General features: G+C 46.0%; 1 protein-coding gene across 5 annotated transcripts in view; it reads left to right on the top strand.

The window, feature by feature from the left end:
* DENND2A (DENN domain containing 2A) overlaps positions 1–27,247 on the top strand; it is a 63,473-nt gene that overhangs the window by 14,115 nt on the left and 22,111 nt on the right. For 4 of the 5 annotated variants that reach the window (XR_010069056.1, XM_063320090.1, XM_063320080.1 and 1 more), the window contains 7 exons: positions 12,016–12,114; positions 13,784–14,995; positions 16,047–16,174; positions 19,848–19,969; positions 22,391–22,588; positions 24,681–24,774; positions 26,035–26,085. Coding sequence is in view for 4 of the 5 variants with exons in the window: in XM_063320090.1 (XP_063176160.1) it covers positions 12,044–12,114; positions 13,784–14,995; positions 16,047–16,174; positions 19,848–19,969; positions 22,391–22,588; positions 24,681–24,774; positions 26,035–26,085 (1,876 nt within the window). In the remaining variant the exon portion in view is untranslated. Of the gene's footprint in view, positions 1–11,371; positions 11,456–12,015; positions 12,115–13,783; positions 14,996–16,046; positions 16,175–19,847; positions 19,970–22,390; positions 22,589–24,680; positions 24,775–26,034; positions 26,086–27,247 lie in introns of all 5 variants that reach the window. The other variant, XM_063320072.1, reaches the window with a different exon arrangement.

Raw genomic sequence — 27,247 nt, forward strand, 5'->3', positions numbered from 1 at the left:
ACCCTGGGAGGGGAGAGAGTATTGAACCGCATGTGAGAGTGAAAGGGCGGAGGAGGAAGAGCAATTTTCCCCAGGATTTGGGGGTTTTGGTTAGTGTTTTTTTTTCCCACTTTTATTGGCCGTGAGTGTAATGACCGCTTAACCACATGGACGGGGCGCGCTCCCTCCCCCATGCTTCCTCTCCCTGGCAGAGCACAGGCTCTCAGATTTCCTCCCAGCGCGGGCGGATGGCGGCTCTGAGCTACATTCCTTTTAGTACAAAAGAAAAGGAAAAATTGCTCTCCATGCGGGCAGATGGCCGACTGTTTCCTGGCAGCTCCGCTCCAGTGTCCTTTTTCCTATTGTCCTAACAAACACACGCACGCACACACCCACAGAAGAGCAGCTTTCCTCCTGGAAAAATAAATAAATGCAAATCCTCTTTGCAGAGGTTTTTCTTCTTTGGAGCTGCGCGGCTTCCCTCTTTGGGATGGGTAAATCTTCGGCGGCTCACGTGCTGCCTGGCCCTGCTCTCTGCTGAGGAAGGTTGAACAAGGGGGTGGTGTGCTGCACTGTGGTTGAAAGATTTCGGTAAGAAATAAGATCTGCAATAAGCAGATTCTGCATTTGTGATGTCTGAGATATGTGGAAGAGTGATGGTGGGAGGAAAGAGGAGGTTGAGCAAGATAGCGGGAAGCAGGGTCTCCAGGATCAAAAAGCAGTTTACAGCTGACTTTTTGCTTGAGTTCAGATAGTGCGTAATAGAGACTGACTATAGCAGCAGGTCATGGACTCAGAGCTGGTACAGAAAGATCTCCTGAAGCATGCAGTGACCAGGGCTCTGCATATGGTGCCCCCAGGTTGCGATGGTGGACATTTCAGGAAACTGTGTGCTAAATCCTCGTCAGGAGGGGCAAGAGTCAGCATCCTGCAGGGTGAAGGCCACCAAAGGAGAGATTTGCTGAGGCTCCGTTCGTCTTCCCTGATGATAAGTTATTTTGGAAGAAGTTGAGGTTCTTCATTTTAATGCTCTCATTTCCTTTCTGAATGTGAGACAATTTGTCTTCCTGCCAGGAAACTCTTTGCAGAGCTGCTCCTTGAAGGGACCTCTTTGAGTCCCGTTTAAGCTAGAATAGCAGAGGTTATCTCACCACATTGAAAATGATTTCCAGCTTCGTTCATGGGCTGAACACTGTATTTTAGTGGCAGGTTGTTTCCAATGCTGTCAAATGTTTGGGTTTCTTCTAAGTAATAATAAACCTGAATTCTTTCCAATTCTTTTTACTCTGGAAGTGATTTACTGTTGCAGTAGGACTGGTATATTTGTAACACAGCATTCTTGTCAAAGGAGGGTAAGTATCTACACCAGTTGGCTACACTGGCAGAAATGCATGTATGTCAACGTAGCTTCGTCTTTGTTGGGGACTGAAGCCAGTTCCACTGCATCTGCTAGGAATTCTGCCTCTTCATCTGGCTGGTAGATGGTTCTGCAGGCGAACGTCTGCTCATGTAAATCTGGTCCGTATTTCTTTTGTTTTATTCCATATTGACTGCAGTCGTCTTGTGTGTGGGTAATTTCGAAGCCAAAGAAAACAGGTATGAAACGCCGACTCCACTAATGGCATCAGCAAGCTTGTGTTTGCTTCACTAACACAAGATTCACCACTAATGTCTTCTTCAGCCTTGACTTAAAGTAACTGAATTTTCATTTATTAGGCTGCAGAGCATAAGTAAATATTAGCCCACTTTGAAAGGGGTTGAGCATCCCCACTGTGTGCACGCATAACCTAATGCAAGATCTAAAACACAAGGAGATGGTCTAGTATTGCCAAGAACCGTCACAGAAGAGCTGTCCTCTACTCCTACCTTCACTTCCCAGAATCTTGGTTTCTCCATCTGGAATTATTTTTTTTTTTTTTAATTTTTTGTTCATGACTTCCTTGTAGAAAGCTTAGCCTGCAACATGTCATTCCACTAAACATTGCAATTAGACTTTTTAGCAGCCAGATTGGGAAATACTGATTCTTTCTCTTCCCATGTGAATTTTTTCTTAATATTTGTTAACCTACCTGCAGGAGTGAAGATTCATCACGTCTCTAAGCAGTAATAGAAACCATACTTGCCACCACAAAGAATAACAGTATTTACCTTCTGTACATGCAAGACGTAATCTGTGCTTGTGAGCAGTGAATTAGAAAAAGAGCGTTGCTGTTTTGTTTGACGTGGTCATGTACCACACCACTGCTAACCCTGGAAATGCTGCATTTTTTGGCCGAGGGTGTGGTTGCCTGAAGGAAACTGGAGGGATGTCGAATACCCTTTGAGTTGTTGAGCTTTTCTTCTGTTTGTTATGTGTTTAGAGGGAGGAACAAAGGGAAAATAAGACAATGGGAAATATGGGACAAGCTTAATAATAGTGGGTGCAGCAGGCCCCACCTTTAACAGAAGACAATTCACATTGTGAGACCCTGTTTTCAATTTCTGCCTTCAGGTCAAATATTTTTTGTTTCAGTCTGAAGTTTTCCATGCTGAGCGTTTGCCTCTGACTGAATTACTTTTTAAAGCCTTCAGACAAAATGTTTCAGCTGTTTCAAAGAGTAAAGCTAGGGGAGAAAAATGTGCTGTTTCCCCTGCATTAGAAAGTGCATCGTGCTTTTATTTTTTGCTAAGACTAATCTTATGCTTTGAAACAGAAGTGTTGTATGGTGCTTGGACTGGAAATTTGTCCTTTGCCACTCCTGTGTCGTCTCTATCTTAACTCTTCCAAGGGTCTGCGGGAAGAAAATTTCAGCTGACACATGGTCAGCAGAGATTTTTATTTTTAGTAGCTAAAATCTTCAGTAGTTACCTCATTACCGAATGTGCTGTCCTTCCAGCTCCCTGTGCCAGGTAGGTGACCCTGTGGAGCTTCACTTGCAGCCTTCAGCAAATGGGTGGTGGAGGGAAGTAATGGACAAGAGGTGAGGGTAGCTTCTTGAGGGTCCTGCTGCTTTACTGCAGAACAGGGACAGCCTAAAGATGTAATTGAGACCCAGGGTGAACCACAAATATTGCCCACAGCGTGTCCTGCTGTCTCCCCTCTTCTCATTGCTGAGGGTTAACTTCTTTCCAAGCAGAGCCTTGTTACCAACCTAGTCCTAACCCTGGTCCTATAATAAAGCCCCAACCTGTGAGTCACATATGAATGGACACATGCCATCTGCAGCTCAGTGCCAAAGGCTGGCCTCCTAACCAGACATACAGAATACATTTCTGGGGTTTAGTAGGACCTCGCTGTAAATCTCTGTCCAGGAACAGTGGACTAAATTACCGGGAGTTTTTCCTCTCCTGTGCCATCAGTTACTCCACTGGCATGGTAGCAGAAAAGAGGCGAAAACAGCTTGATTTACTAGTATCCAGAAGAGGCAAAGCCTGGACTAGGAAGGAAGGAAAAGATTCTCCATCCTAGTCAAGGTCAGTGATTTGGACACAAAGATGCAGTCATTCTGCTTCTAAAGAAATAATTGCTACACTGTGTATGTGTGGGTATGCAGCGAGGGAGAGGTGTGGGATCCGCTCAGGATATTGGCAGTGGACATGCACGTAGGAAGTCCAGTGTCTTCAACGTGTAGGTGCAGACTGTCCATGTAGGGCAAGCATTGTCTCAGATAAGCACTGTGGACATCCAGGAGTTTGGGTGGTGTGATAGCCAGGAGAGCGCTGGAGTGGATCTAAAATCTGGGGAAATGTGCCAGCTTCTCAAGTTCTGCCCTGTAAGGCCAGGCAAAAAAGGAGGTGCTTAAGCCAATCTGGTGTCAGGTGGCTTTGTTTTGATGAGACTAGGCCTGGGGGCAGGTAAAAAACCTCTCAAAACTGGCAGTTGTAGGGAAGCAGCTTTTAAGGTAGTAGATTGAGTAGTGGAGTCTTCCAGAAGCTGGAAGGGAAGCTGTTTCTGCTCGAGCAGGGAGGTAGGACAGGGGTGGTTGAGAAAAACTGAGGCAAGGCTGAGGGGCCGGGTAAATCTGGGAGAGCCCTTATTTTGGGCAGGGAGGGGGAAGTAAGGGGAGGAAGAGTCTGCAGCTAGGAGCCATTGTAGAAAGTCCTTAGGATGGAGAGAATGTATTTGGATGAGCTATGGGTAGAGAAGGAATGGCTAAGGAATGATTTGAGGGGACAAGTCTGGAAAGAGAGGGATACAGGGAAGTGGTGATGGGGAGGGGCAGAGAGGACCTGGCTGGGACAGCTGATAGTGAGTGGGAGGAACATGAGATTAACAGTGGGTGAGGAAAATGGAACTGAAATAGTGACCTCAGAGTTAAACCTGGTCTGTCTGGACAAGGGGAGACCTTGCAAGCAAGGGCTGCTATTGAGTAGGTGAGGAATACTATATGTAATAAGGTTCTAGTGTGAGGAGGTGAGAGAACAAACTTAAAAATAATGGTGTGCCCCCATAACCTGCTTACTTCCAAAGCCTGGAATGGAGCGGGTCCCTGTGTCCCACCAAGCATGTGCAAAACCCCTGGCAGAGCGTCTGTCCCATCCTCTTCCAGGAGCTGCTGCTGTTACCAGCTACTCCACTAACTCAGGTGCCAGAGGTCCCTGTGGTGGAGTCAAAGCATCCAGCCATACTGGTAACTCCATACCATCCCACACAGTGGGAGCCCAGTGGGTTTGGTTTTTTTTTTTTCAGTTTGCATTTAAACCAAACAAACCAACCCATAACTGAAACTTCATTTATGTTCTCCAGATGCAGTTTCTGTATGTGTGAAGTGGAGCACTCAGGAACTGAGAAGCACCACATTTACAGTTGTCTGTGCTGTGTCAGTTGTGTCTTACACGTGTGTGTGCTGCAGCTGTTAGGCTTTGCTGGGTGGTCACAGGTGTCTGTTTGGCCTGCTCTGGAGGTGAGTCAGGGTAATGTAGCGAGTGAAATGGGTGCCTGCAGGTTCCTTGCTTAATTTGGCAGGTAATGAAGGAGAAATGGCTAGGAACCTCCTCACCTGCTCTACCCAGAGCTCACCACCATGTCAGACAAACCCTGAAGGCAGAATTTTTGCCAGTGGCAGCCAGCTGTGTGTTCCCTGGCCTGGGTGCCAGACATGGGGCAGTGAGGCTGGCCGCATGTCCGCTTGTGAAGGCGGTGGGGTTTGCAATTGGAACAGTCTGAAAAATCAAGTCTTGCTCTTAGAGCAAATTGTAGCTTTGTCTGTTGTTCGTGCAACCCAGTTTGCCATTTATATGGTTATCTGGTGAGCAACAAATGTCCTTGAACGAAAGCAGTGGGGAGAAAGCAAAAACAGCGAATCTGTCCTAGCAATATGATTTCATCCCTTCCCTTCCATGTACTTCAGTGCTCATCAGGTTTTCCACGACAGGTGACTGATATCACTATACAAGCAGAAGACTTTTTGCTTTTCCCTCCTTTGTTTGCTAGCTTAATTAATTTAACCAGCTAGCTTGCTAACCCTTGCTAGCTCAGAAAGTGCTTTACAAGAATTGGAGCTGATACAAAGGAAGCAGAAGCAAGAAGGGAGGAAAAGCAGGCACATCCTTAGTCAATGGCATCTATTAGATCTGATGAGGCCTGCCTTTTACAAAGGACAGGGATGAGACCATGGACAGGCAGCCAAGGGAGGAGCAGGGGCCCAGGAAGAGGGAGAAGCAGGGCAGTCCCTTTAACAGTAGTAATCCGTTAAGTCAGGTTAGTGACATATAAGCAGGCAGTTTGTTCTATGGAGAAGGTCAGTAGAATGAATTATATCATAAAACTAAAGACATATCATAACATACAGCACAGCTTTTCTGCACACAGGCTGAACACTGACACTGTGAGTTTCTGCATTCCTTGCATTGCAGCGTTGTTCCTCTGACATGGGGTGCACGCACAAAGAGAGAGGTTGCGGTACATCAATTCCACTTGGGGTTTTTGAAAATACAGTTTCTTTTGACACATGGGATTCTCCTGACCCCCTTGTAAGCCTTGTGGTGCAAGATATGATAGATCAAAGGGAAAAGTTAGGGCAGAGTGGGGCAAGCAGGGTAAGAGGCTGTGTGGGATCTGACTCTAAAGGATAATATAGGAGCATATCGCTTCCCAGTCATTGGTTCTTCATGGATGTGTTTACTTAAGTTTATCCTGCTTTTTTTTTTCTTTAATAAATGACTTGGGCCTGACTGTCTAGGGTTAGGATCTCATTACTAGGGCGATGAACTGAACGATCCTGCTGGTAGTGTCTTCAGTCTCCATGGCCTGCAGGAGCCTTGTGTGGCCAGGACAATCAGTGCCTGCAAAGAGGTGACAGCTCACCTTGTCCCAAACTAACTGTGCCCAGTACAGGATGGCAGAGTGGGAAGGTGAGGTGGGAAGGCACCTCTGGAGGTGGCCAAGGACAAGAGGACACAGGTTCAAGTTATGTCAGGGGAGGTTTAGATTGGATATTAGGAAACATTTTTTCACTGAAAGGGTTATTAAATATTGGAATAGGCTGCCCAAGGGAGGTGGTGGATTCACCATCCCTGGAGCTTAAAAAAAGGGTAGATGTTGTACTTAGGGACATGGTTTAGAAGTGGTTTTTGTCAGGGTAGGTTAATGGTTGGACTTGATGATCTTGAAGGTCCCTTCCAACCTCAGCAATTCTATGATTCTAAGTCCAGCCCCCTGCTCAGAGTGGGGTCATGTAGAACAGCTTGCTCAGGACGTTGTCCAGTCAGGTTTTGAGTATCTCCAAGAATGCAGCCTCCACATCCTATCTGGTGCCTAGTGACCCTCTTGTTAAAAATGTTTTTTCTTATGTATAGGCTGAATTGTCCTTTCACTGGATGCTACTGAGAAGCCCTGCTGTTGCGGAGGTGGTCCATCCTCCCAGACCTCAGCAATTCTGTGATGCTCACCTGCAGGGCTGACTGGGAGAGGAAAGAGAAACTTGAGCTCAAGTTTCAGAAAACCCTTGCCTTGCTGCTGGGTTGTCGTTGGACACCTCGAGTCAGTGACTCCTCCACTGCAAACATCTTGTTTCACCAAAGGGGACTGCTTTTGGGTGCTGTTGTCCTTCTCAGCCCTAGACACATACTTGCTCAGCTGGTGTCCTGCCCACTTTGTGGGGGCTCAGCCCCTGAGGTCATGCTGCTCCTGGGACACTCGTGAAGGCAGCGTGCTCGTACCCGGGCCCAGGGACGCTGCCTGGTGCTGGGACTGTGTCCAGAGACCCGCGCAGTGGCCTCTGTGTGTGTGTTCGTGCACAAGCATGCGTCCTCATGCCTGCTTCTTTCCCCAAAAGGAAACAGGCTCCAAAACAGAGCAAGGGCTGGGGGAGGGTGCCTTGAAGGCTTTAACTGTTGGCTTCCCCTTACTCACAATTTTCCTGTTAGTGTTTTGTCTTCTTGGCATCCTTCCTGTTCTTTATATATGTATGTTATATATTGTTGTCTCATTGTTGCTGTCTGTATGTTGCATCCTTTGTTCTGTAAAGCAGTGGAGTGGAGAGGTGTTACTTGCAGGCTTTGTCTGTCTGCTCAGGGTTACTCATGAAAGTTATTGTAGATGCCATTTCTGTGAGCACCAAGGAGAAGAAAGCATACATGAGCTTTAAACGCAGCATGTCTTTTTTCTTCTTGGAGAAGAGTTTGACCTGCTGTGGGTTGCTCCTGGTGCTGTAAAGCCGTATTGTTTATATGCCCCAGTGATGTGGCTAATATCCAGTTACGGACTTGGATCTGATTTTTGTGTGAGGTGCAGAGTAAACAGCAAAGAAAATCTTGAGACATGGCCTTCAGCACATGGTGATGGTAATACTCATCCCCAAACCACAAGCCCCTTTGAGGTATCCTTGATATATTCCCCACAAATGAAATAGCAAAGAAGGGAGGCCTGGGACTTGCTTCCATCACTTACTGGAGGCAAGACTGCATGTGTACAACCCATGCTCTATCTGTGTATGTTTCTGATGATGTGGACTGCAGGGCATTGGGTGCACCTCTGCCTTTTGTCATCGTCTGGTGGCTACACCAAGTGCAGTGAGCAAAGCTGTTTTTTTCCTCTCCCTGAAGGAGTTCAGCTTGTATCCCTCTGGAAGACTTCTCTGTCCTTTGGGGGTGGGAGCGTGCCTACTGTCAGTGCCTCTTTTTTATTCACCAGTTGCTTTGGAAACAGCGCGTAGTATCTAGTGCCCTGAACCAGATGTGTGTACTCCAACCGGCATTTTGATCGGAAGTGGGGAAGAGGGCATTGGAGGGGGGGTGGGAGGGGATGGGGAGGAAAACTTAAATTAGAAGAAAGCCAAACAGCTATTGCTGGAGACAGATGATTACAGCTCATTTCAAGGCTGTTTCCTGCATGCCAATGATAGATCAGTAAACAAACGCCTTTTTGCGAACACAAAGCAGGCAGGAACTCTGTTTGGAAGAGAGAGGTCGGAGTAGGTCTCGCTTTGCTTGGTAGCAGGAAGCCCCTATCACATGGCCCTGGGAATCATGAGGCCGGGTGCGTGTGGGAGATAGGCCGAAGAGTCTTCTTCTGGGAGACTTCCTATCCTTCCCAGGGTCCAGTCAACAGGTTTGAGAGCTTCCTCCCCTCCTTCTTTCCTCCTGCCTCCTCCCCTGTCCTTCCTTTCCCAGTTTAATTTTGAAACGGTATCAGATGACTGCTTTGTTCCCCCAAACAATGGCAGGGATTACTGCATAAATTGCAGTGGTGAGGCTCTGCATCTTCTCGCCCCTTTTATGGCCTTGCTGCTCCGGGGTGTAAGTGCCAGGAGTGGTGGCCCTGGGCTTGGGTTGCTACATGTCTGTGCTTCCCATTGCTGGTAGAAAGATCTCGTGTCTTTTTTTACAGAAAGCAGCAGTTGGTCAAGAAGTACCAGATTGATGTATGTATGTCCTTCTCGAGTCGCCTGCTAACTGAACTCAGCTCTGCTTGTTTTTTCTAGGCAGTTTGTAGGGCCCTGGTGACATTGCCCATGAGGCAGGAAAGCAGAGCATTTTGGATAACACTTCTGAGCCTCTGGCAGGTCGCCCTTCCCCATCCCTACACTCACACTTTCTTGTGCTCTCTCTCTCCCCACTTCCCTCCCTCTTTGTCTCCTGTCCACAGAGTCCCATCATCTCCATTGTACCAGATTGGGTGCATGCTGGACCCCTTTTGTGAGCTGCTTTGTCTAAAACTCTCAGCGAGCTATAGCAGGTCACAGACGTGCTCCAAAGAGAGCCCAAGCCAGCACACGGTCAGAGTAGTGTGTGGTCAACAGTAGCAGAGGTGTGGGGAGACACGAGGAACAGAAGCTTCCCTTGCCCTTTGCAGTGAACTGTCACGTTGACTCCGGGTGCCTTATGGAGTCAAACCTCAGTAGAGAAGATCTACCTTTTGTTTTCCTACTGGAGGCAATTTTCCATCACTGCCATCCTGGCTTCCTCTTGTCGGTGTTGGCAATGCCTGTGCATAAAGCCTGCAAGTCGTTTGGTGGCCTTATTAACAGAAGAGGTGATACTATTGCCTTTGAAGTTCATTTGGGATTGGCTGCAAGCAAATCATCTGACTGTTGGACTGATTGGGAGAGCTTCCTTATTATTTTCTGCTATTTTATTCCAGAGGTGACTCTTTTTTGCCCTCATGTTTTCCATTGTCTTTGGATATTTACTCTTTTGGGCAGGACCAGACAATGTCCTACAATAATCCCTTAGGCAATGCTGAGGATACCCTGTACACCCTGCTGCTCTGGGGTGAAGGCACAGCAATCTCTCTATCTCCTAGGGATGACTCCCCTAAGCAGGTTGTGTTGTCAATGGGTATGTTGGTACGTACCTGGTTGTTGTCACATTGCAGCATCTCGTCTTGCTGCTTTGGAAGCTCCTGGCCTGCTTTTTAATGTGCCTAGTGTGAGTGCATTGCTCTAGTTACTCCTGCCACACGTAGTAGCAGTGGGGGGACAGATGTCCCTCTGGCCTTGGCTCCAAGTCATGCCTATCTGCTGATTGCAGTGGTGCTCCTGTCACAGGAGACTCTTTTGCAGCACTCAGCAACTGCTTTGTGCCTTGCTTGTGTTCACCAAGGGTGATGGGGTTTGTCCCATCCACTACAGATGAAGAAATGAGCGCGCCTCTTATTATTCTGTAGTACATTCTTTCTGGCCTCTGCCACGGGAGGTACATCAGGTACGTGATTGTGCTGAGCACCAGCAAACGTTTGCTCATACTCAGATGTTCATTTTCAAGGCAGTGTTTGTTAGGGGGCTGTTGGAAAACGCTGAGAGAGGGAGTTTCCTGATGGGGGAATTGTGTGGTCTTATCAAGACAGAGGAGCTCATCCCAAGGGAACATTTGGTGTGGCAGCGGCGCCACAGGGGTTGTGTGTATGTCGACTCCTGTTGTTCTTGTGTTTCTTACCGCTAAAGGCAGTGCCGAGGAGGTCCAGCCACTGACCCTGCTGTGTGAGGCACTAAATGAGTGATGAGTAAAGAGACCGACCCTGCCCTAGGGACATTGTAAGCCAAGTGCAGAGCAGCCTCTGTTGCAGCTTTGCAGGAATCTGCTTGGGCTGCCTGAGTGAGTCATTCTTTGGCCAGGGACATGAGCGATCGTTAGTTTTTCATTATTTTCAATCCATAACAGTTAACGGATGGATGAATAGATTTTGTTCCTCGGGCTGGTAAATTTTCTTGACAGTGTTGCAAGGCTGCTCTGTGTCTAGAAGTGAAGTGGATGTTTGTTCCAGTTACTAACGAGGAAGAGAAGCCAAGGGGGTTTATTGTCTGGGGAAAGAGTCCGCTAAATGGTTAGCAATGAGCTGCCCCGAGTGTGTACACATTTGAGTTGACCCAGAGTTCACTCCTTGCCTTAGGAACGTTGCCAGTGTGGGATAAAGAGAGGGAGAGAAAACTGCAAACAAACAAGACTGTTTTTTGGTGGTTTTTTTCCTTTTCTTTTTTTCTTCTCTCTGCCCAAAATACTCGAACAGTGGAAACGAGAGATCCTTTTGTTCTTTACTGTTTCTGGTGTGGTGTTTTTTATTTTTTTAACAAGAACCTACTAAATTTCCCAAGTCACTCGGTGGTGGTGTCAAATGCGCAGCATGTCGGGTCAGCACCTGACAGACCAGCCAAGTGGGCAGATTTGAGAGGCTTCAGATTTTCCAAGTATTGCCTACAAGATGGTGAGCCCTTTGTCATTACAGTGCTGCAGAGCAGGCAGACCACCCTGAGAAGTGAGGAGAGATGGTAATGCAGAATAACACAGTAATTCTTTTAATTTTTTTTTTTATGAGTAAGAGTATTGTGGGGCAATAAAAAGGATGCTGCTGCATTGACTGGTTAGCAGCAGTACTCAAAGGAAAGAGAGGAACAGTCTTGCTCTGTGAACACTAGAAATCACGAGGCAAACAGAACGACTCATTTTTGTGACTGGTTTATCTTACCTCCACTAGGAGTTGTCCTCTGAAAGCAGACCAATAGCAGCCTAGCTGCTAGCCTAGCAGACCAGACCAGCACACCAGAGGGAAAAATGTCAGGTAACCAGTTGCTGCAGTGCACTGTCTCTTCAGCCTAAAATGTTTTCTATCGCGAGCTGGGGACATTGTGTCAGTGTTGCATGCACAGGGACTGCTTAGGTCATCTGACCTTGACATATGTGATTTTGAAACATTTTTGTTTTAGTCTTGTGTAAGGGGAAAAAACACAAATAAATCCCCTGAGATTTTGGCAATAATAAAAGCCTTCATAAAATGTTTTGCGTATTCAAGTCATGGTGCAGCAGTTGATGTTGAGTCAAAGGTAACTTTTGCCATCAAAACCTGTTGATTCCTCACTGGGTTTCTGATGGGTAATGCTATCACACCTCTTTCTGTTTTGCAGAGGAGGAAACCGAGGCTGTCCTCAGAGAGCTGTCATAAAATCACAGAATGGTTAGAGTTGGAAGGGACCTTAAGGATCACCTAGTTCCAACCCTATGTCATGTCTTGCTTCTGCTCTTCTCCTGGATTTCAACGAGAAACATGCATGTGTGTTTGTGTAAGGGAGAGAGAAGGATGCTGAGCACAGAGCAATGTCTGTTCCTTGTGTCTTTCTGCAGGTGACCTGCTGCCCTGCTGTGTGCTGACATGATGACAGCTAGCAAGGCAACCGATGTGAGCAGCAAGTCTGAAAGCAGTGTCTGCAAGTCTGTTGAAAGGTGAGAGCTTTCCATGTTTCAGTGTTGGGGTGCTTTGCTTGTGTTTATTATCCCCGACAGAAAGGAAACCAAAAGGAGAAAACATTCTCTCTGTTCTGCACTGTCCCTCTCTCCTTTCACATTAAAACCCCTTTATGTTTTGGGTGGTTTCATTGCCATCTCAGGACTGTAACACTGTTCATTTTAGCATCCAGTCAGAAGTGCTAGAAGAGGTCTCTTCCAAGGCAAGACCATTTGTGATGATGACATCCCTGTCAGTGTTTTCCCTGCCTGCACAACACTGGAGACTCTGCGGACTCCTCAGACAAGCCCCCCTGTCTCTGCCCATTGCAGGTTTTCTCCCAGTGTCCAACCTTGGTTTCTACTGCGCAGTCCAACCACCAGTGGCACTGCAATGCCTGGTTCCTTGGGAAAGACCATGGCATTCACAGTGCCAGCTCTTGACCAAAGCATGATGTTGTCACTGAGACAGCCAGGAGTTAAATATCTGTGAGGCAGGGAAGAACAGTATCTGGCTCTAGTCCCGTTTCTGCGCAGAAACCCGTCCCAGACTCAATTTGCACTACAACTGAGTCTGCAATGGCTGCCAGCATTGCTTAACTCCAGGACAAAGCTCGAGGCCTGCCAGCACACAGGGTATCCACATGGATGCTCTTACAAGAGCACAAAGTTCTGGGAGAGGCACGCTTGATACATTTAAGTTAATAGAGCAATTTCCTGAGCTGAATCTCAGCGTTGTGATCATGGTTAAATGGGGCTAATGATAGGGATTTTTCATTCCAGTAACTACCTTGTGTTGTGCTGGTGGTGCTCCTTCCCAAGCCCAGGCAAACCCAAAGGGACATGGCTATGTGCTTTGGTTGAGAAACATTTTGTGTTGAAATAACGTTCAGCTGGGACTTTACTATATTGATAAAATATCACAATGTTGATATTGTGATATCACACACTCGGAAATCCCTAGACTAAATATATTAGGGATTTTTGGTGCGGTTTGGACTCCAGCAATGAAGACGTTTAATCCTTTACTCTGAGGATGTTGAATCGTGTGCCTGGGTGCATGGAAGCCCAAGCGCCTGTGTGGCCTGGGATGGTAGAGCCGTAGAAATGTAATAGTGAAAGTGCAGGTTTTGTGCATTAATATGCATTTGGGGAACACTTGTATGGACCAAGAGAGATTCTTTGAGCAGGCACTAGAGGAATGCCAGCTGTATCACATGGTTTCTTCTCTGTGTAACAGCAGCATTTTTGCTGTTGTTTGCAAATGGTCCATTTTGGATTTAGTTGCAATGGACCTGCTTAATGCCCTGACAATGTCCAAAACCCTACTGCACTTCTGAACACACACACAAAAATGTTGGTGAACCTCTCAGTGGTATCAGCATGTCTGATGTGTAAAAATTACCTCGCTCACCTGCCACCTACTTCTACTACAGAGAAAGATTTAATTTTCGACTCTGCCTTAGTCGTAACAAGAGGAGAGCATTGTGTTCTGGCTATAAGGACCATTCCCTAAACGTCCTTCCCCATAAGCCCATTTCTCAAGTGCTTGTATTGAGCATCCTTTGCTGTTACCAGCTTTATGAGTAGAACTTGTGGAGATGATGGACTAAAACAAGGGTGAGCAATGCTGATGAATGCTTCTTCTCTTTTTGTCTTTGCTGTGTAGGATCAAGCTTGCAGATAAAAACAATACAGCAGCTGTGAAGGAATTAGAAAGCCCTTTGTGTGCATTTTTGAGTGAGAGATGTTCTGAAGGTGCCTCTTTTGCCCTGGGTTTAACACCTGAAGCTGAACCAGTTTCTTCTGTGGTGAAGAACCCACTGGGAGCCTTGGAGAACTTGATGCTGGATCCAAGGCTAGACTGCTTTCAGCAGAACATGCTTAGTCCCAAAATGATCATCAGTGACCCATCTGTGGATCTGAACGTTAAGGAAAATAGTAAAATCATCAGGAGACAGACAGGAGGCACTCAGAATATACGGTCACCTGGAAAAATTGGCTTGAGGAATAAGTCCTTCAGCATCAAGGACAAAATTTCAGAATGGGAAGGGAAAAAGGAAACGCAGTCTGCTCCTCGCAGAGAGGAGGAGCAGGGAGTTAAAGAGGAGCACAAGGTGCCCTGTGTAACTGAGAAGACGAGTGGGGAAGCACTGGTAATTCGGAAAGTGGAGACCAAGAGATTTATGAACTGGGAACTGGAGTGTAAAGGGGCAGGCAAAGAGAATGAGCGGAAAGCAGGAACTCAGAAAGGCACAGGGCAGGCAGCAGAGCGAAAGGGGGAAGCGCAGAAGGATGAGGAAGTGGAGTCCAGCCCTGGAAAATGCAAGGAGGTGAAAGGTGGGAAGTGGGAGGTCCAGAAGGAGAATCTTTCAGTGCTTAGTCAAGTCAAGAAACTAGAGCAGGCTTTGAAAGATGGCTCAGCAGAGCTGCAGCCACAGTTGCCTGGTACTTACTATTCCCCACAGTGCTTGCAGGAGAAGGCAGCACAAGGACACACTGCTCCTGAGGGCCATGAGAGCGTATGTGGGGCTGAGCTCAACAAAAGGCTTCTTGGCTTGGACTTTGAAATCAGTGAGCCAATTTTTGGAACTCTAGAAGAGGTAAGAACTTCTCATGCGAAATCCAAGGACTGCACGGTGGAGAATGTGTACACAGAGCCAGGGGTGCCAGAGAAGAAACCCTTCATCAACCCACTGCCAAAGCCCCGGCGGACTTTCAAACACGAGGGGGAAGAGGACTGGGTGCCAGCAGCTAGGAATAAAAGAAACTTACCTCCTCTGCCATCCATTCCTCCGCCTCCTCTCCCCTCTTCTCCTCCCCCGTCAGCTGTCAGCAGGAGGCTCTGGAGCGGAAAGCACAAGAACAACGCCGACCACAGGTATTCTGGCTGTGTTTCACAAAGGTGTTGGTCTTGATGGTGGAGTCCTTCCTTCCTGTATCTCTCTGGGAGAGATGGATCTTCCCTGGTCACTCATAATCCCCAGAGAGCCTTGCTGGTCATAACCAGCTCTCGGTCATCTCTCTGAGACCTGTGACTAGCCAGCACAACTTCGCAGGATAACTGTGAAGGGATAAGTCATGGCAGATGTGGGCTGTAAGGTCACTGTATTATGTGGCTTAACTTCAAGCCCAAGATTGAGAGGTTTGGCATTTTGTTTTGGGTTTTTAGCAGAAAATCTATTTAATTACAAAATGACTACAGCTGGTCTGGAACGAGGTCTGGAATGATAATCTCTAGACATTACCGCAGCATTTTCACTGTTCATAATAAACCTATTCCTCTAACTGAATCTGATGTGTATATATTCTTCTGTAGTGCTTTCTTGCCTTTTCTCCCCTCCCACATGACTGTCACACATCTTTGGGGTGGGGAGCATAAAACGCACAGCTGTTTCTAATGCCCTCTGCATAAACTGTCACCTGAAAATTCCTGGCTTGGGTGCAGGAAGGAAATTGAAACTTTCCGGGTTTGTTAGTGGAGGACACTTAATTGTTTTTACCGTTTCTACCATCCTGCACGTGAGTATTGCTTTCCTCTCAGGCAGAGCTGATTTTGGGGCCCCCCTATTCCTGACAAGGGTGGAATCTGCTGTAAATGGGATATCTCATGGCCTAAGGTTTTGTGCCAGGTTGCAGGATGGGCCACTTAACACTTGCATCTTCTCAGTGTGCTATTGCCATGACAACCCAGATTATCTACAGCATCCCCGAAATGCCTTTATTTGTGTCGCTGATAAAAATAACCGATCTCGGTGTTACTTTTTCATGCTTTTTATTGGATGAGGCTGTGAAATGTTCTCCTCTCAGTAATTCATTTCGCCAGCTGTGTGGCATGTTGGAGAAGGGAATTAGCCATGATTTGGTTATAAATGCTGGTTAACTATATCGCTCTCCTCTTTGCTCCTTCTCACCTGCCATCACTGGTGCAGGAAGTCATATGAATTTGAAGACTTGCTGCAGTCATCGTCGGAGAACGGCCGGGTGGATTGGTACGCGCAGACCAAGCTGGCCCTCACACGCACTTTATCTGAAGAGAACGTCTATGAAGACATCCTGGGTAGGAGCTTTGGGCAGGACATACTGGATAGGAGCTTTGTGCAGGGGAGGGATTTCACTGCTAATGCTGAGTGACTGAGAAGACTCGTAGTCAACAGGCACTCACTGGAGGTGCTGAGTAAAGTATGTTTGTTATCCAAATGCAAACCAAGACACATTTTACATAGATTATTGGCAAGTAATAAGAAAAATGGATGGAATATTTCAAAACTCCTCAGCTTCAAAGGTGAACCTGAAGCATGTGGGACCAGCTTTTATTTTTTGCTGGTATCTCTCCTCTGTCTTCCTTTTGTCCTGTGGACTAATTCTCCCAGATCTGGTCTGTCCATTGTGGTGAGCTTATTGCCACTGAGATGACATGAGCAGTCAGAAAACATAGTCTTGGAGTCAATTCCACAGTTCAGAAATAGGTTTGTGTATCGCTCCAGGTACCATTGAAATTAAGAAACTGGGTCCCACAATCTTTGAAATTGAGTTTTATTTCATTCTCTAACTTTGATGGCAGATCATTGCCATTTTAAAGATTATTTCCTGTAACACTCTCAATTTATATAGTGTTTTTTAGTATTGTGAGTTAGATGGCCTTTTATGGAACATAGAATAGAAGCATCCCTCTTGAAAAAGCCTTAAGAAGTTCTAGTAGCTGTAGACTGGTGCTGTGTAAAGCTCTTGGCTGAGTTCAGCAGAACAGGAAGAGAATAGCTGCATCAGCTCTCACCAGGCAGCTGTAATCATACAAAGATGGTCTGTGTTGTTCGGCACGGGAGGGGCTGCACTTTCTCAGGAGCAGGCAGGGCATTATTATTTTGATATGAATAAAATCTGATCACACTTGATGGGAAAGATCTGTCAAATGAATCATGTTCCTTTGGGACTGATGGCAGACAAGGGGATGCCAGTCTGACGTTTTTGACATTTTTGAAGCTGTTGGCCTCGTTTGTGGAGCTAGGGGCCTTGTGTTTGCTTTTTTGTTCTCTTTACTTGGGGGTCCAAAGGAACAGGGAGTGCCTGAGCAGCTGCTGGGGTTTTTTGTGTTAGGGCGTGATGGGAGGTCTCAGAAACCACTGAGTAAGGGTCACCTCATCAGCTGGAATAACATAGATAGCATTACAGAGTGACTGTATGGGCAAATCCATCCATTCAAACACAAGCACACCCCAGTGTCCCAAACTTGCAGTGAGCTTAAATACCAGGCTGAAATTCCTGTCGCCTCCAGCTTTTAGTTGCAAAGATTAAAAGAAAACAAAGTTATGGGTAATTGTCAGCTAATGGGGCATGTTTGTTTTTTTGTTTTCTTGCTGCATGTTTAGGCTTTGCCTGGAATCAGTGATCTTTAATTGGTTCCTGCAGTCCTGGTGGTGTTACCATGGAAGCTTGGGAAAAGGGGCGGACAGGAATTACTCAAAAAAAAAAAAAAGCTACAGTTTTGTTTTTCACAAGACCACAGGCGGGTACAGTCCACAAAACATAAACAACATGTGAAAACCACACCAATGGAGGGAGAACCAAGATCTCAGCTGCAGGACACTAGTGCTGACCCACAGATAGAATCATGGAATTGTCTAGATTGGAAGGGACCCTTCAGATCATCTAGTCCAACCATCAACCTAACACTGACAAAAGCCATCACTAAACCCTGTCCCTCAGCACCACGTCTACCCATCTTTCAAATGCCTCCAGGGATGACGATTCCACCACTTCCCTGGGCAGCCTGTTCCAATGCTTGATAACGCTTTCAGTGTAAAAATTTTTCCTAATATCTAATCTAAACCTCCCCTGGTTCAACTTGAGGTCATTTCCTCTTGTCCTGTTACTTTGGAGAAGAGACTGACCCCCACCTCTCTAATGATGTGTGTCCATCAAGGCATGCAAACACATACATACACCCCATATTCATATGCGTGACTTGGGGAGGGTTCAGCTGCTGGCAGAGTGGTGGGAGAACCATTCCCTTTCCCAGCAAGTCACAGAGATTCCCTTCATGCACCATCTTTTTACCCCTTTGTCATTGCATACCTGGAATATTGGAAATTGTACTGGGCAGATAGATGACAAGGTTTATTTGTCAAAAAGAGGGAAACCATGTTCGTTCTTCTAGACCGAGGCTAACTGGACATGCTGCCGAGCATTTTGGGACAGGGTAGGCAACAGAACCCTAACTTGTTCTTTTTTCTGCAATCTACCCCATTATGTGATAGCTGAAAGTACATTTTCAGTACTGAAGTGTGCCATTGGAATTAGGAAGTGGAGGCACTTTCAGGGACAGGAGCATGTTTGCTGACAGAATGTTCATGCAGAGTTGCTTTGCTATAGTGTCACACATGCTTACCTTCTCCTCCTTGGTGAATTCAGATCCACCGCTGTAGTGCTGGGTATCACCAAGCCACAGATAGAAGGCAGCATTGGAAAAGATTTGGGTTTCTGTCTTTGAAGACTTCAGCTGCACTCCTGCCCCAGCAGGGCTGGCAAGTGGGAGTGTGGTGGTTAGCCAAATCCTACAGCCATTACTGGTCCCTGCTCCAGAGGCCTGCAGCATTACTGACCTCCAGTCTTTTTTTCTCAGCCAACCATTACATGACAATAAGAGAAAGGTAGTTGCTTCGAGTCCCAGCTGTCCACTGGGATGGCATGAAATGATGGCAATAAAAACAGAAATCATCTCATAACAAATTGCCTGTCCGTGCAAATGCTTGGGCTAAGCCTTTGCCATTGGTTTCTTAGAAGCTCGGATGGAGATGTCACAACCTGCTTTTTCAGAGTTGTGCGTTCTTTTTGAATACATCAGCGTTTGTACTTCCCAGCACTGTTGAAGAGTGGGATGTAAGAAGCTCATCATATATAATTTTGGGTGTTTAAGGGTTGGATTAGTTCTATGCCTTGTCTCCAGAATCTGTGGAAAGAAAGGGACGCTTCCTTGTGGTTGTCAAGCCTTGTGTTTTTGAGGGGATCCTAAGTAAGAACTGAGGTGAACGTTACTTTAGAGGTGTCCCTTTCCCACCCCCCACCCTCCAGGGAGAGAGCCTCCTGACTTTGGATGGTCTAGGTTAGGTGAGGTGAATCCTTCCTTCTTTCTAAAGTGGGGCGTATGAGATTGAGGCATCCTTGATTGGTAGATGTGTTTGCAAACCTATGTTGTGCGTCAGATATCCATGTTCAGAGAGTGGATTAAATCTTTCTGTAGTCAGCTCAAGAGCAATGCACTGCATCAGCCTCAATTAAATGATGACCAGAGGTCCCCTTAAACATGGGGTTTAAACAGAGGAGAGAGGACTCTTATGCTAGCCTTCAGCTCACAGTTTCATTTGGAGACAATTTTAAGCAGAAGACTGGAAAGAAGGAAATATAATTATGGACTGACGTGCATGAGAACCTCACAGCTCCTCTGAAGACAGGGAAATGAACTTGAGAACTCGCTGGGTCTTTTCCATCTGTAGTATCTGTGATAAGTTCCTATGGCTGCATATGTCAGTGTCAGGGTTTGGACACTGTCCAGCGAGCAGCTGGACTTCTAGGGCTATGGAGAGAATGAAGCAATTGCAGGAATGCTTGAGAACAGGTCTTTATGTCTGATGTGGGAGGTGGGAGAAGGCCAGCAGATCCCCAAACAGATTTTTATGGCAAACCTCAAGGATTTTCTGCATTTACAATCTCTTGCTTGTGGCTTTTTGCTGCAGATCCACCATCGAAGGAAAACCCTTACGAAGACATTGAGACCAACAGCCGCTGTTTAGGGAAGAAATGTGTCCTGACCTTCCCAGCATCCCCCACCTCTTCTGTACCTGGGACTCCCACTAAGGTACTTTGAATTCAAGTGGCCACCTCTTCTGCTCCAGGTGTTTTTTTTGGTGAAATCCACGTTCTGTGGGAAAAAATGTTTTACCAGTTTGACTTTCATCATGTCAGTGTTTTTTCCCTTTTCTTTTTACCACTGGTCAGAGTATGGAGTGATAAAAGGGGATTTATTGCCCTTTAGCAAGGTAAAAAAACAGCGTTCCCTTATTCAAATGCTTTGTTGGCTTTCATTGTTTTTCACACCAGGGCTACCTTTGCCTGGTAGAGGGAAACCTTTTTCTAATACAGTATAAGAAAGGTCTTTCTCTACTCAAAGAGGGCATTTAGGTGCTTGGGTAGTCAAGCCCTGCAGTGATCTTGGCTCAGTGTCAGTGGGCAGTACACAATCTGCCTGTGCTGATGCCAAGATGCCTCTGCAGCCCCGTCCCTCAGGATGCCTCTTATGCTCTCTCCTTGCTGAGACTGGGTGCTGGTAACTAATGCAATGCTAGTCCCCTGGTTAGGAAGCTGGTACCAAAAGGGTGTCCCCACCAGCAGCATAGCTCGTAGCCCGGTGCCGCTTTCCTCCCTGGCAGTGGAACCAAAAGAAGAGGTAGAACATTGGTCTGCACCTCTTGCTCAGAGCTTGCTGAGGCCAGCTCTGCTCTCAGCTTCCCGAGCTGTTTTGGTTGGTTCCTGTTGTCTATTTAGATAGTCCACGCCTGGAACAGCAGGGGCAACGTGACAGCAAAGTCATCTTAGCAACAACTGGGTTCAGAGCAAATAGCAGGGATCTAAACACGGTTTTCCTAACCAAAGGGTTTTCCCATGCTCTCCAAGTTGCAGCTATTTTTAGAGCCGTTACCCAGTATTTTCAGAAGTTTGATGTGCAGTATTCCTTGATGTGTTGCTGTTTTCCAACCAGCTTAATCAGCAACTGAGGTTTCTCTGGATAATTCAACACTTCAAAGTGAAAATTGTTCTGCATTTCTCAATCCGTTCTCCTTGTCGTTAATTGGGTCTAGAGCAGCATGGGTCTATGCACGAGCGTTGGGATGAAGTTGATTTCTCTCAGACAGCTTTGCAATCACCTGTTCACCCTGATTCCCCACCTGTGCTATCAGAAGGGGGCTGCAGTGTTACACAGGAATGCCTTTCACCATAGACATGGTTCCCTGCAGGAGACACTTGGTAAAGAGCTGAATGGGAGTTATTATGTTAAACTACAGTGCTTTGACATCTAAAAGCCGTGATCTGCATCAGTCAGAAAAGAAGTGCTGCAGCTCTCTTGGCAACTAACCTGTTTGCAACTGCAGTGAGAGTCACACTGGAGAACCTGCCCAGGGTAGAGACTGATAGGGAAAGGATCTGGACAGACTTTCAGTAGTACCTTATATCACTAGTGCAGGATGAGATTCTTCAGTGCAAAGACTCTTCCCAGATTCATTTTTAACATGTGGCTTCTCTGTGGGTAGTAAGCATTTTTGTGAGTTGGGCATCTTCTGCCAAACCATCCACAGACACCTGAGCTAACCTGAATGAATGAATTGGTCTGGCTAATAACTCTGCTGAGTGTGTCTGTTGATGGAGGCAGACCATTATGCTGCCTCAGCTATGGTTCTGCAGTGGCGTGTTCAGAATTACCTTGGATACCTCTTCCCCATGCCACTTAGTGCCATGTAGGTACATCCTCTGGGAGTGCAGATATAGTGCCCACAAAAGGTGTAACTTATCCTAACTGCTGGGAAATTCTGTAGAAGAAGACAAAAAGAGTTCTTATTGAGCATCTTTCTTGTCAGAAGTGGTTTGCCTTTCTTTATCTGGAGCTGAACTTTCTGCTTCTCTGGTGCTGTTTTTGGTCAGGGACTTTAAGAACTTTACGCTGGTACTGTTGTGCTCCCACTGAACTTGCTAATGACCTTAGGAGGAAACCAGTCTCCATAATTGTCTATCATGGCATTTCTTGTACCCTCCTGTGTAATATCTAATTCTGGATACGGTCAAAGACAGCCATACTGACAGTGCTTTTTGTCTGGTCTCACTGCTTCTCTGTTCTTCCTGGCTAGCTGCTCCTTATCCCAAATGCTTGTGGTTGGCTGGTTGGTTAGTCTTGTCCTGTTTACAGTCCTAGCCTCTGGGTTGCACAAGTCCTGGGAGACTTTTTTTCACACCGGAGCAAGGCTTCTTGGCTAAACCCTGAGCTTGCATTGTGGTCTGGAATGAATATGGGATGTTTAAATTACTAGTCAAGATAGTGCTAGTCTAGCCCGGCAGCTGTGTGAGTTCCTTGTGTGTGCAGAAATCTGTGACCATTTTCATTAGTTTGTCTGTTTTGCCAGCTGAATGCTGTGGCCACCCCACTGGATTTACTGCCATGACAGTGTTAGCAACGAAGCAAAGGTACGTGAGGTGCTGTGTTCATTCATTCTTTCTCCTCCATTTCCAGTTGCTTTCCAAGCCCATTTTTTTCCGACAAAACTCAGAGCGGCGGAGTTTCAAACTGCCAGACTTACGGAAACTGAGCCGTGATGGCACTGGGTCACCATCCAAAATCAGCCCTCCCTCGACTCCCAGCAGTCCAGATGACACCTTCTTCTCCTTGGGAGACCCTCAGAATGGCAAGAGGAGAAGGAAGATTCCAAAGGTAAATCTAAGCCTTTCTCTCTTTTGCTTGTCTTCTTCCAGGCAGGAATGTGAGCATGAGACAATGTTTTCTTTAGTTTCCCATGTAGTATCCCTGCAATATAGCTGTTGTCCTGACAATTGACTTGACTTGTGTTTAACCCTTTTTCTGCGTGAAGGAGAAGGCTCACAAACATCTCTGCAAGTTTTAAAGAAGTTATTTTTCCATCTGAGGTATCATGATTTTCAGGAGAGAGAAAATAATAAGGAAAAAAAAAATTAATTTTTGGATTAAAGTTGTTTTTTCAGATGGGAAAAAAGGTAAGTAATATTTTTGCCAAAAACATACCCCATCATATTGCCTTCTTTGCTCGATGGATAGGACAGTCAGAAATTGGCTGTGTGTTGTGTTGGTGTTCCCTCCTAGAAATCTCTTGTTCTTTGCTAGGTCTGATTCATGCATTGACTGTTTCTAATTCAAGGTAGGATGTGGTTGTAGGTGAACAATGAAAATACTGACACGTGAATGACAAAAGGAGTTGTCTGTAGTCATGAGCATTTTGTGGAGCAGCGTTTCCTACTTCGTATTTGGATAGTGCATGACTCCGTTTCAATTTTATTTTCTTTCAGATCTAGCAGGAAGTGCATTCAAGCCAAATGGGGTTTGGCAGCAGTCTATCTATTGAATGCTTCAAAAACACGGTTATAAAAACACAGTTGCTTATCCCAGTCTTTGCAGAACAAGCAGAGGCTACCAGGGACTGTCTGTGTTCTGATCCCACAGTTTTCATTTGGGGAAAAAGGGATGTGTTTGCGTATCTTCTTTTTTTCATGGTTGTCAGATCTGTGTTCATGTTTGCACATGTGATTTTTGAATGCCCTCTCTGTATACCTCAGCTCTTCAGGAATGAGCCAAAGACTACAATCGTCTAGGGTTTTCTTTCCCAGTATGTCTACACATTTGTGCATGTGCTTGAGCTCTATCAGTGTGTTCACACATACTTTTATGTCAGCTGAAGAGAAGATTACAAGTATACGTTTACCAGGCAGCGCCACTGAGCAGTCTTGCAGACCAAGCTCAGAACTGAGATTTACTGTGTCAGTGGCAAGATCAACCTGAGACTTGAGCTGGGCAGGTGGATGGAGGCTGCGCTTCCACGTCAGAGCATCCTGCCTCTCACTTAAATATTTGGATTCAGAGTTCCCTGACCAAATGTGTGGTGGGCCTGTCTTACCTTGAGCTCTCAGCTCACTGCTGTATGCAGTGACCCCAGTCTTTCTGAAATAAATCTGGATGCTGTGGCCATGTCTTGCAGCTCCTGCCTGGGACCCTGACAAGGAGACAACTCTACTCAAGGAGGCTTGGGGAAGCCTGGCATGGTCCTTCTGTAACTCTGCTCCCCTTCAGGGATGGGCAGGGAGACCAGAGGCACTGAAGGAGCCACTAAACCCAGTTAAGCCCAACACTAATACGTTCTCTCTCCTGGTCAGCTGGGAGGCGAGGGATTAAAGAATTTGCAAAGCAAACCACCAGGATAAAGTACTTCAGTATCATTGGCTTCCACCCATCTCAGCCTCATAATTCCTTGTGTGATGTGTTTTCCCCATGCTTGGTATGAAGGCTTTTCCAGCACATCCCACAACAGATGTTAAAGGCAGAAAGACGTTAAAGTTTGCTGTCGTCCTCCAGCTAGTTTCCTGCTTTCAAACCTGCAGACCAGGGCAGTTTCCCAAGGGACCTTCTGGTGCTCCCTGGAGCATGGGCCACGGTATGGAGAGACCCAGGTGGGCGCCGTCAAGCTCATATGGCCATACAGTGTGGAAGTGCATTAAGGCCTGGCCTTTCATCAGGGCTTGTTACCTTGAGTTCCTGCCGTGCCAGCATGACTGTACTGCTTCTGTACCAGACTGATCATGGCCGTTAGCAGCACAGATGCAGATTGCTGTGCAAGGTCTATGTTAGATGCTGGTTATTGTCAGTTCTGGGCCATCGAGTGACGAGTTTGAATATGGCCAGGGTTGGGAAATAGAGCACTTTGTGTGAAATTTTAACTTTCTTACTTGCCTGGGGAGGAAAATAACCTTGTTTCTTTCTTTGTGTGTTTGCTGAGCAGCTTGTGTTGAAAATCAATGCCATTTATGAGGCACGAAGGGGAAAGAAACGTGTCAAGAGACTATCACAGTCTACGGAGAGCAATTCAGGGAAAGGTAAAGGAACTCTGAATCATACATCTAAGACTTTTTGAGGACTTGTCTTAGAGTTTAGGCTGGCTTACTCGTTTATATGACATTTTCTAGAGCTTCTTCCCATCCAGAGTGAGATTGAGTTGGGGCTTCCACCCTTCTTTTGGGAAGATAAAGGCTGTTCCTCTGCCCAGAAGACTTTCATTAAAACAGAACTTTTTTTATTTTTCTTGCTTCGTTTTCATTCCATGGCTTTACGTGATAACCTTATAGGTCGCACAAAAAATGTCCCCCCTTTTTGATGTTTATTTCTGGAACAGGCTGGAAGCTTTGGAGGGGAATGTTCTGTCCAAAGAGAATGATTTGTTGAGATCAAAATATTTTGCGGGAATGTGTCACTTTAATGAACTGTCCAATGGAAGATAGTAGATTTTGAAACAGTCCTGGTTCCTTCAGCATCCCAATAAACAAATAGCCTCAGTTGGGAATCGGGGTTTCTGGGCTTGACTGTAGGCCCAGTCCATCATAGCAAGATTGAGACTTTCAGCCTCCCACTGTCAATTAACAACTTGTCAGAAGTGTTCAAGTACTGCAGAACATCTCATCTCTGTAAAACTTAGTATTACAGCTTTACAACATAGTATTTTTTTCCAAACCACCTAATTTTCAGTGGAAAGTGACCACCAGCTCTATTTGTTTCCCGCGATTACTTGTTACTCTTCATCCTATCTTATATAGGATAGATACCCACAGGATGGATGAGTGTGTATATATGAACTTTCAGGGAAAGCATCCCAGGTTAGTCTCTACGTCATTTTTTATACCCTTCTCTGAAGCATCTTCATTGACAGAAACATGCTATTGGACCATATAGACCTTGAGTCTGATTCAGTTCAGCAACAGGGGTTTTTTGTTTGTTTACTTGTTTTTATCCCTTGCCCTGCAAACTGCTGCATATTAATCAGTATTTTGCCTTGGTGCTGTGCTTATACAGACTTGGTTAAAATACTGCTCTGTCATTTTATTCTTTATGCAGCTCTTTTGGTTGTGCCAGCCTGATTTTGTGAGGGTTTTTTTTTATTATTCCCTGAATGAATGGGAAGATACCAAGGTTGGTAAGCTAAATGTCTGTGGGTATGTGCACCCTTGAAAAGAACAAGGCCCTTAGGATCTATACTGTGTTCCCCCTGAAGTTGCCAGGCCTGGCTGTCTCGTGCCAGTGATAAAACTGCACAGTTATAAATAGGCTTGACTTCATTCATCTTTCCCTTTCTTTTTCCCTAGTTACAGATGAAAACAGTGAATCAGACAGTGATACTGAAGAGAAGCTGAAAGGTAAGGCAAATGTGTGAAGAGAGCAAATAGTTCCTGATAAACTCTGCTCTGAGATCCTGGGTCAAGATCTTTCCTCTGTGTTCTGCTTTTGGAGAAGGAGTTGTTTCCACTCAGAACACAGTGAGAAAACAAAGATTTCAATACTGCAGAAGAAAATCCATGGCCAGAGGACTACCGGTGTCCAAAACAAACAGCTGTTCCAATTCCCATCAAAGCTCTTTCCTAGGAGATTGCTTGGGCACTGTGGAAATACAGTGAGGTTTTTCAAAGTACACAGTCAAAAATGTGCGACCAGGCTGACAGAAGCAGTGTTGCATGGGACAGGGTGTTCAGAAGCCCCACTACACATTTACTAAGGGAGAACCAACAGGCAGGAAAACAGAATTGCACTACATGATTTATTGCTAGTTAAACTCTTCTATGTTGGCTGAGTCAGGATAAACTGCTGCATTGCTTGCTTCACTCTGGTAGAGCTATATGGTATATTGGTCTCCGTAATACTCTTCTGAAACCTTCTTGTACTGGTAATTAGCCCTTTAATGTGCTGGTGGGATTACGATCTTTTGGGAATTGATGTGGCAAATTCAAAGTCTTGGCAGTCTTAGAATGCAAGAGGGAGACTCCCTCAGATTCCAAAGTTTCCTGACTCACACGCACACCTGCTCTGGGTAGCAGGTCAGCTCCCAAACTGAAGAGACAGGCATAAGCAGCAGTTCCCACTCTGTCACCCACAGTGTGTTGTGCTTAGGAGTGTTCATCCTTACCCTCTTTCAGGTTTTTAGAACAGAAAACTCAGACTGAGTTCTCTCTTGTGAGCACAGCTTCCCACGCAAGAACTACTGTATGCTCTTGCTCTCCTCTGCAAATTGGGAAATCTTTTGTCTGTACTGCTGTGTTCGCAAAATCAAGCTGAAAATTGCTACCATCACCTACCTTTTGACGGTTCTCAGGCTAGCCTGGAGACAGGGAGAGAGCATTTGTGCCCAGATTGCGCAGAAATTACATTCACATCTGTCTTGAAACATGATGTTGTGAAATATAGTCCATGTTCAGATGTAGCTAAGAAAGACAGTGTAGGTGTGGCCAGGAAGACTCAAACGCTTGTCTGTTACTGGTTGCCATAGTGAATCATGTGCATCACCTTAGGTTTCTCTGTAACGTG

The sequence above is a fragment of the Chroicocephalus ridibundus genome, chromosome 1 (assembly GCF_963924245.1).
Source record: "Chroicocephalus ridibundus chromosome 1, bChrRid1.1, whole genome shotgun sequence".
Classification (NCBI taxonomy): domain Eukaryota; kingdom Metazoa; phylum Chordata; class Aves; order Charadriiformes; family Laridae; genus Chroicocephalus; species Chroicocephalus ridibundus.